The sequence below is a fragment of the Xenopus laevis genome, chromosome 8L (genome assembly GCF_017654675.1).
Source record: "Xenopus laevis strain J_2021 chromosome 8L, Xenopus_laevis_v10.1, whole genome shotgun sequence".
NCBI classification, from domain to species: domain Eukaryota; kingdom Metazoa; phylum Chordata; class Amphibia; order Anura; family Pipidae; genus Xenopus; species Xenopus laevis.
The window spans coordinates 74,863,143-74,873,923 of NC_054385.1; the positions used below are offsets into that span (position 1 = coordinate 74,863,143).

General features: G+C 37.2%; 1 protein-coding gene across 1 annotated transcript; it reads right to left on the reverse strand.

Moving 5' to 3' along the window:
• Nucleotides 1-5,158: 5,158 nt before the first annotated feature.
• On the reverse strand, nucleotides 5,159-10,510 carry LOC108698694 (interferon-induced very large GTPase 1-like). The gene has a single exon (XM_018230385.2). It carries the CDS (start codon nucleotides 10,508-10,510, stop codon nucleotides 5,159-5,161), a length of 5,352 nt encoding a protein of 1,783 aa, XP_018085874.1.
• Between the last annotated feature and the right edge of the window lie 271 nt (nucleotides 10,511-10,781).

Consider the following 10,781-nt stretch of genomic DNA (forward strand, 5'->3'; position numbering starts at 1 on the left):
AATATCATAAAGAGGTCCTATAAGGGTGGGAAGTGATAGGGATACTTGCTTTTTATAATGTCTCGTGTGTAAATCAGTTATTGAGCCACAATAAAAGCCAACACATTTCAGACTAGTGATTATATCTCAGGTGAGACTGGCAAGTAGATATAATGTGCACCAGCAAAGCTAAAAAAAAAAAAAACAAGCAAAAGCTTAAAGGGTATTCACCTTCCAAACTATTTTTTCAGTTTAGTTTTCAGATTGTTCAACAGAAATAAAGATTTTTTTTTCAGTTGGTTTCCATGCTTTATTTTTTGCTTTAATTTTTTTGCACAATTTAAGTAGAATGTCCCTGTCTCTGGTGTTTCAGTAATTCAGCTCAGTAATTCAGTTGCCGATTCAGAACTGTTACAATTTTGCCACATTTCTCAGCAGCATCTCTGGCGTATTAGCAACTATTGTATCAATTCTAACAGCTGCCTGTAATGAAACCCAGAGATTTTGCTCAGCAGGGACAAAGATAAGACATGTATCAACTAAATGTATCAATTTAGAACAGTTTACAGAGTCGGCAACTAAGACCAGCTTTTAGACAGAATAATGGCAGAAAATATAAATATATGCTTTTATTGTTACATAGGAATCCAATGCATGTCATCCTGCTCCTTCCCAAAAAAACTGGGGCTCCTCATCAGGAGTCCTGCATTTTTCTGTGCCCCTGATAAGGAGTTTCTTGAGTCCCCCTCTTCTCTTTAATTGTTCATTAATTGGGGAGTTTACAGTTGACCCCCTGCAATGAGCACCACCAAATTATATTATATAAAGAAGTGCACTACCAGTATTTCTAAATCACATATTACTTAGCAAGCTGAGATGATTCAGACCTATCACTACTAGAGCACAGAATGGGGTTGGTGGTCTGACTGTACAAAACAATGAAAGTTATATGTCCAATTTACTCTGGTTGCTCTGTGCAGCAGCTCAGTTGAATAAACAAAACATCAAAGATTTAGGGTAGGGTAACACTGGGCGATTCGGTCGCCTGGCGACTAATCGCCACGTCTTTGTGGCAACCAATCTCCCCGGATGCCTTAACTCTGTCTTGTGCTGGCTAAAATGAAAAGTCGCCTGTGGCATGGCACACGCGTCGCTTCGGGTGACATACTCCAAAGTCACCTGAAGTTTCCTCGCAAGGCAGCTTCATGCAACTTCGGAATATGAAGCACTGCATGTACCATGCCACAGGCGATTTTTCATTTAAGCCAGCACAAGACAGAGGTAAGGCATTCGGGGAGATTGGTCGCCGCAAAGACGAGGCAATTAGTCGCCAGGTGACTAAATCTCCCGAATCACCCAGTGTGCCCTTACCCTTCAAGAAAAAACACTACCTGGAATAAATGTTTTGCAGTCAATCTGCTCGAGTTCCTTTTCCTTTGAATCTTTGACGTTTTGTCTATGACTACTAGATATGCTGCTGCATCTTACAGTTAAAGCTGTACCTCTGACAAATGAACCCTATTTAGACTTGTATAGATGTTATGCAATGTCCAGAAAGCAGAGACCCAAGGGCTGTAAAGTTTCTGGACCGTAACTCCCAGGATCCCTCCACAGTCAACCAGAACAAGAAAGAAATCAGATGGCATACACACATGCAAAATGTACTGAATATTCTTGGTTTATTAAGATTCCAATACACCAAGAATATTCAGCAAATTGCGAATGAGTGTGTGAGTGCCATCTGATTTCATTCTTGTTCTGGTTCTACTTGGAACCCCTGAGCAACAGTTCCCAGATAGAGCACCACCTAAGTTGCTACACGGAATCTGGATTCATTCATACTGTCCCTCCACAGTCATCAGCTGGAAAGTCTATTAGTGGATCTTTTGAGAATTTGTAGAAAACACGAATTGCAACATAAGTACCCACAATAAACTGATGATTTAAAACAAAGGTTTTAAAGGATTTAGCAAATCACCAGGTTAGTGGATATATACTGATTTAGCCAACAATTTGGTCAGTGGGATTATTTGTGAGCACAATTTTGGGGGGGGGGGGGCTATACAGACCCAATTGGCAATTATGGCCTAATGAGATTCCCAATCAAAAGGCATTTTCCAGGTTTCTAGGGACTCTTACAGATGGGTGCTTGACATGTGTTTAGAAAGCAATATAAACTAGGATGGTGTTTGGAACTGACAAAAAAAATGCACTTTACAAATATCACATAAAATGCAACATTTGTGTTTTTAAATGTTTAGCATGCTTTTCTAAATGCACAAAAAATGCTGTGTGTAAAGCCTTAATCAATAGTTAAATGAGCCCATAACAGATATGAATTAGAGATGCTATCTTTTGGCCCAATACATGTGTAAGCAGCAAAACTCTGCACCTGTATGACCAGTTTGCAATATTCACTGGAATTTCACATGAGCCTGGAGGTTCTTTAAGTGAAGTATGCCACCTAAAGGCCACTCAGGGTATAATAAATTGTAGTTATGTATTTATGTATTTTCATTACATTCCAAATCCTAAACTGCATTAAGAATTTCTCAGTATAGTACTTCATTTGTTATGCCCCAGCACAATACTATAACCCCTGCTTCTTTTGCTTTTACATTGTTAGCATGTGAAGACATGCGTACGGACACAATGTCAGTTTGCGGCAAAATCTTTTTCCAATTGAATGGTGTGGAGATTCGATATGAACTGCACCACAATGTCTTGTTATAATAAAAATGCCTTTATTGCACACTTATAGGGCATTACCGCAACGTTTCAGGCCTCACTTGGCCCTTTTTCAAGTAACCATCCGGTGAGTGATGCAAAACGTGCAGGTGAACAAAGTTCATTTTTAACAGTAATGCAGAAGAATATAAGATAAAAACAGTGTATAAGAACATTTTAAAAAGCAACAGCTTTATCTAAAAATCGGTTTGAGGTCATACTCTTTATTTAGACCTAATGAAGTTAGTGTCTCCAATCTCCTAATCCAGAAGGCCTCTCTGTATAAAAGAGTTTTAATTCTATTCGCCCACAAAGTTTCGGAAGGACTACTTCAATAACTTGAAACCTCAACTGATTGACATTATGTCCTGCTTCAATAAAATGACCTGCAACTGCTTGTTCCTTCTTACCCATTTTGATCGCTGACTGGTGTTCATGGATACGTTCTCGGACGGTTCTCGATGTCTGTCCCACGTATGCTAGGCCACAAGGGCATTTGATGACATACACTGAGAATACATGAGAACCGTCCAGAAATCTATATGGGGGTCCCCTTTCTGGGGTGGTATAAAAATTCACCCTGTTGAATATTGGAACAGCAGTTGCAGTTAAAACAAGGAAAAGTTCAATTTTTACCTTTTTCTTTTAATCCTACACTATTTGCCCCTATATCTGTCTTTACTAGAGTTGAACCAATAGTTTTACCTTTTTTATCCGCAATCATGGGGGGTCTTTCAAATGCTTTAATATGAGGTAGGTTGTCTTTTACCAGAGCCCAATGTCCTTTCAATATTTTTGAGATATGTTTGCTTAGATTAGAACATTATGTTGGGTGACAAAAGTGACATGTTCACCAGTTTTTTTCTCTTTTAAGAACTAGTGAATTTATATTTTTTTTGGAGAGGATAATGGAGGTGATTAGAAGACATCATTTGAGATGGGAAGATCCAATAACAACACAGGACAAATGTATTAAGCACAATAGCACTCATTACACCTACTGAATGCTGCCAAGTTACTATTCCTAGTAAGGTGGAAAATGGCAACATCCCCACTGATCAAAGACTGGATTAAAAAAGTAACTGGGCAAATTTGAAGAGTCGTCTATTCCAACAGCACAACAAAAGAAAGAGTTCAGGAATACCGGGTCCAGGTGGCTTTCTTTTATTTAATGAAAATGAGGAATATCAGCAAACCTGCAATTAGAAACAAGTGTGTTGTACCTGTGTTTTATTTTTTGTGATGTACCTGCAACTTATTATCCATGATGTTTATGATGACATCTTAAATTAGAATCTGTGTGTTCTTTCCTTTCTTTATTTTCCCCTCTTTATGGAAATGTAATAAGAATTCACAATGAAAAAAAGATGGATTGCTACACATGGATATGCCATGCATACATGGAAGATTTTACAATTTAATTCAGCCATATTATACAAACCATTTTGGTGAGAATTCCCTACTTTTGTTACAGACAAGTTCTAAGCAGAGGGTTATTTATTTGTCAAGAATTCTGCAACAAAATCAAAATCAATTTCTCATGATTAAAATTGCACATTTTCAATCTATGTTAATGTGAAAGCCTAAATCCTATATATGTTAAGTATAATAAGTAGTGATTAGTATATGTTTTATTCAGTTGCCATTTTTGTTATAGGGAAGATTATAGGGGCATTAGTGAATCGATGCTCTTCGTTGCTTCCACTTTGGAGTACCTTTTGTGATGTGATCTTGGTAGCTGATATGCAGGGTTTATCATTCTTCTTTTGTATATTTTTTTAATTAGAACCAGTCAGACCAGAAAATATCAGAGAAAAAAAAACAATCACAGATATTGTGTGCATTTGTTGAATTTAATGTTGAAAAAAAACATAGCAAAACATAGCAGGAAAGTAAAGCACATAACATTGCAACCCAATCAGCACTCCCTGAAGCTCAGTTTTATTTAATTTAATTTCCCATAGAGGTTTTTTAGCTTGACATACAGAGTTTATGTTCCATTAAATCTATGATTTCATTCAGGGGTTAATTGAATCCCAACTATTTCCTTGGATTTGGCAGAGTCCTTAAAGAAGCTAAAGCCTTAATAGCATGGGATGTTAAAGTGATAGACCGGAAGGCAGAAAACCTCTGTTCAGTATGATGATTTTTTTGTTTATTTTGTTTAAATATGGAAATTAGGATTCAGATCATTATTTGCTGCATTTCTACACAGATCAATAACATAGTAATGCTAAATATCAGTTTAATGCCAACTTTGCAGCTAATGTTGGAAATTGATTTAATTATTTTCAGTGTTATAAATGGTACTGTGGTAGAGTGAATTTCCAAACAAAGATAGAGAGAAACAAACTTCAGTCTGCAAAAGGTGCAGCTACAAGTCCACTAGTCCTTATATATCAATCAAAATGCTATTTCTCTGTTGCCACTGCCCATGGTGGTCTATTCTAAATTACATGTATTCCTTCAGGTTAGACATCACCTCATCCTTTTCTATCTCTTCCCACTGGACAGGAATTGCCCCCCTTCCTTCAAACTTTAAACCATAATCATTTTCAAGGTTGCTTCTAAAATGATGTACAAACCACTTCCAATAGGGCTGAGATGAAGTGTCTGGTGTGATGCTCCAATTAGCATAATTTGGTCCCACTTCCCTGTACTTCTTGTATGGAATTTGTTTTGTGTCACTTATTATTATATGTGCATCTGACATTACTAGCGTAGAGCATATTTCAGTGACAAATTCAACAGAGTGCTCCCAGTGAATGCCACTTAATGCCTGGGAACGGTGGAAGGCTACACAGTGGTCTCCATCATGACCTGGAATAGTATTGGTACAAATTGCTTTGCAGAATGGACACTGCTCCCAACAGCCACATAGCTGTTTGGTCAGTATGGAATGTGGTTTTTTCTCAAAAGCGTCAAAGCTTTTGTATTTTAATTCATGTTTAAAGCTTTCAATTGCTGCATCCCATGCCTTGCACAGGGCTTCCTGAATGAATTCAATGTCTTGAATTTCCTGATGCTCAATGCTCTTCAGGTCATCTCGAGAAAAGGAAACTTCATCTTCGATCCGTTTGTAGAACTCATCCAACCATTCTGAAATTTTGCCACGCTTGTCTTTGATGAGTTGTGTTGAGTCAGCAATAGCTGAAAGAACAAGTTTCTGGAAATAACCCAAACTAATATTGAGAAAACCTTTCAGCCTTTGGGAATCTTTGCTCAAGCAGTACTCAGAAACACAATTTTCAATATAGCTTTCAAAAAATTTGTCAGGAAAGTGAAGGTACTGCCGGTATTTTTCAAAGTCTTCTTGCTCTGCTAAGTCCTTTAAAATGTGGGTTTCCAATTTGGAACGACTGCCACTAAAATCTGGATAGTTGCATTTCATATCATCCACAATAGCCAATGCTGCTCGTTCATAAACAGCAGAACGCATGGTCTCAATGAGTTTGCAGCATAAGAAGTCAGCAAAAATTTTGATGGATGTGGCTCCTTGGTATGAAATTATAAAACAATTAAAGAACTCTTTTCTTTTGCCTTCAAGAATTGTCACTGGATTACTGGACTTCTGAAAGTCCTTATGTATTGCTTCAAAATATGGAAGAGCCATATGACAGAGAAATATTGACAAATCCACCTTAAGTGTCTTTGTCAGAGTGAAATTCTTGGCATCTTTTGATGTTGATTCCATGGTATCTATTACATGATGTATAATTTCGTGAAAATGCACTTGATTATAATCCAGATTTTGTGTTTTTATTGTTTGTACAAGCTCTTTTATTTTGCTAACTAGATGTATTGGCATGTTATTTATATTTGATTTATCAATCTCAGTCAGTTTCTTATTCGTTATCCCACGCCAACCGGTCTTCAATGTGACATGAGTGGGAAAATCAATGGAAAATGTATTCTGCTTTGAATTGTCATTAAGTTTATCCAAAATACTGGGCTCCTGTTGAAAATATTCATACAAAATATTTACCATATCAGCCTTAATATTTGGGCTCTCTACAGCTGGACTTGTTAGGTTTATTTCTGCTACCCACTTCTGCCATAATGTATTAAAATTACGCTCCAGTTCATCACTGTCTAAAACCATCTTTTTTAAACTAAGTGCTAGCTGCTTGCTCTTTTGAAACAATTCATCTTCATAATACTTATTGTTTTTTATTTGGTTCTGCCCTTGTTTTAACTTTAAATGTTCAACTACATGTTGTTTGGTTTCTTGTAGAAGCTCTGTTAAAAGATTCCTCATTCTGTTTTCGACACTTGATTTCCACGGAATAAGTATTTCCATGTCTTTATCATAAGTAAAAAATCTCTCCAAATCCTCAGTTATGGCATCAAACTTACATTTTACTGGATCCCTTAGATCTTTGTCTTCCAGAGAGGTCAGTTTGCCTTGTTTAATTCTGTTATTAAGCTTGGTTTCAAGCTCCAGAACATGGCGTCTCAGCTGCCAAGTCCATTGGCTGTAGTTACTTTCTACTTTCCTGTAGGCAGAAATTTCCAGGGTATTCTTAAAGCTGAAAACAAAGTTTTCATTTCTTAAGGCTAACCAAAGGTCCTCAATACGAACTTTAAGTTCTGAGATTTTCAGAATACGGCTCTGACTTTCTTTTCTTCCAGTCTGCAGGATCAGGTTCCTCACTTCTTGGGCATTTTTACTATAGCTTGGATTGGGAGGTGCCATTGGAGGGTTACCTTCCCACAAGTGAGCAAAATAATAAATATGAGCCATGGCATTAAACTGGATAACATCACTGAAACAACGTGCATTGCAGTGTTCCTGCTCTGCTGCAAGAACTGTCATGTTATCTAATTCCTTTTGGAGTTTCATGCGGCCTTCCTTGTTTTTATCAAGTGCAGTTATTTCTCCTACATTCTGGTGAACAAACAAACAACTTGCAGTAAGTTTTACTTTTTTCATCCTTAAAAATGCCTGGACTGCAATCTGAAGGATGTCTTTAATCTCTGAAGGATTTTCTCCATATACGTTTATCAGCGTCATATTACTCACACCAATGACAAATGTTGCTAGCTCGTTATCATGATTCAGCGTTGAATGGTTTGCTAATTCCATAGACCGTAGTCCCTCTGTATCAATAACAAGGATGTAATCAAATGCCATATCTGCCTTGTGCTTCTCATCTACTTCAATAAGTTGCATAAATGCGCCTCGGGTACATCTGCCAGCACTTACAGCAAACTGCAGACCAAACATAGTATTAAGTAAAGTGGATTTGCCTGAGCTCTGGATCCCCAACACAGACAGGACAAATACCCTCCTATCACCTATTATTTTAATTAATTCTGTAAGTACAGCTCCAATCCAATTTAAAGGGACATAGGAAGCATCACCATCCATCAACTCGATAGGGTATCCAGAAATCATGATATCTGCAGCTATTTTAGGCAGCTCATAGAAACAATCATCTTTGAGCTGCATTTCATATAGCGCTTCGTAGGTCTGTCCAACTTCCCTTAAGATATGTTCAAGACCAAGCATGCAGTTATTCAACTTTTCGGTCAACATTTCCATGTCCTCAAGCAATTTGTTCCTTACTGTACAGCTCGCATTGTTCTGTGTTTGAAGCTGGGACCACAACTGATTGTACTGATCCTGCAGCTCTAGAATTCTATCATATGATAATTCATCTATAAATATTTTAAGCCACTGCAGAAAGAACAATTTTTCTGATTGTGAGAGGGACCTCAGACTGGTGATGAATGACTTCATAAAATCATTTTCAGTTGCCTTTTGTAGCTGTTCATACCTAATATTCTTCTTCTCTCTTTCAATCTGACTTTTATGTTGTTCAATGTTACCAGTATTTTTTTGTAGACGAGTAAGGGCTTTGTCCTTTTTGCACCATGTATGCCACAACTTTCTTGAAAGGGGCAACAATGAGTCTTTCGTTGTTTCCATAAAGCTAGATTTCAGTTTTTGTGCATGCTCTTTCCCTTTTTTACATTCTTCCTTGTCCTCATCAACCTGAAATCCAAACTTTCTAGCAACATTAGCACAGGAATTTAGATTGATGGGCTTAATATTAAGAGACAACATTCGCCTTAGTGTTGTTTCTAATACATCCATAAATGTTGCTTCATTTTGATTTTTCAACCCAATTACAACTTTTGTTTTGCTGTGGTCAACTGGGGAAGGCTCTTTGTCAGGGCAAAGGCATATCAATGGTTTTTCAGATTTCAACATGTCCTGAAACATTTTTTTGCCCATATCATTGTTTCCTGAATCTGAGTAAAGGATCACATTAATGGATGCTATTTCATGAAGGAAGGTGGCTTGTTGGTTCTGTAATCCTGCATCTCCATGCAAGTTTACAAAAGAAGTACATCTTTCAAATTGGTCATCATCTTTCCCACCAGGACAAAACCAAACAATTTCAACTAACCCTTCCTTTAAAATGCTGTTTCTTCCACTTCCTTTACAATTCCTATGGAAGAAAATGTCATGATTGTGCTTGTTTAACAAGTTGTTTAAGATCTGTGATTTCGAGAAACTGGATGTCCCAACCCGTGTGAAAGAAACCAAAGGGACTTCAATTTCACAAACCGGCTTTTCTTTATGTTTCTTTGCTTCATGTTCATCAATGTATAGTATACTTTTCTGAATCTGTCTGAAGGACCATAGTGGCATCTCTAACCCAGAGATATCAAAACAAGGAAAAATGAATGGAAGGGCAAATTGACAAACTGAAAGCTTGTTGAAGATATATTGCCTCATAAAGTCATCTGCACAATGACATATAGCCATGAGAAGATCCATTGGGTGTATTTTCTCCTTGCTGACTAATGACGCACTTACTTCACCAATAGAGCAGTTACTGAAAAATGCTTCTATGGTAGAGAATGTTTCAGAAATGTGTTCTGTTGCACTGAATTCAGGTAGAGTGGTATTGACTTCCTTTGCCTCCTCACAAACTAAGTACCTGCATCGATAATCTAAGGTCATTAACATTTGTAGAAAACACATTGGCAGCTCAGTTTCATTTACTGGAGGTTTCATTGAGGAAATACTAAAAACGTGAAGGTCTTTCTTGTTCAGTTTTCTTGGAAAATAATCTTTTAGGCCAAGACGTTCTAACAAACTGGAAAATTCTTGGCTAGTTTTTACATCTTGAACCACTTCTGTGTCAGGTTGTTGCTTTCCGGAAGAGGGCACATTTAATTCTTGGAGGCCTTGTGGGGTAAATGGCTGACAGACACTTTTAATTCCCCTTACAATGCTTTCCATGTTTTGTTTATCTGTGTTTTTATAATCCCCAGAAATCAAACATTTTAAATCCTTCCTTAAAGCCTCACAATGTTTGTACTCACTATGTTTTTCAAGTAATTCCAAAATCTCTTGAGAAAGAGAAGGACCCATCTTATTCACCATAGCCATAAAATGGTTCCTTTTTTGTACTTCGGAGAGTGTGATTAAATCATTTTCTTCAGATAATGCGGTAAGCAATATAAAAGCTTTTCTTCTAAAAGCTTCACTGTTTCTCAGAAGTTGAAATTCGTTATACACCTGCTCAGATTCTGTCACCATCAAGTCAATTTCTTTGGACCCTAGGGAATATTGAAAATAGTTGTCTGTTAATGAATACCCTACTTTGCCTGCTACTGAAAGGATCAAGAGTTCTACATCTGTATCCCCGTTTTGTCGTACTGTTCCCAGAAAAGAGTCTAGGTATCCCTTGATATTAATAGTGGCCATTCTGTTTAAATCACACATTGTTTCATCAGAACCCTCAAGGCCTTTGGTATTGGATATATTATCTTTTTCTTTTGACATGAGATCAATAAAACTTGAGAACTGTGAAATTTTCACACATGCTGGCAATTCTTCTGAATGGTAAACCCATTTAATTATAGGAGAATAGGCAGCTACATTCTCAGTATAACTTTCATAACCCTGAAGAAGACATTTCACGTGTGACTTTACTACACATGTAAATTGAAAATAAAAGAGAAACAACTCTTCACTCCCTAAATAAAAGAGACCTCAAATGTTCCACACGAGGACCGACAACTGTCCGAAAATCAAATGTACTTAAAAATATAAA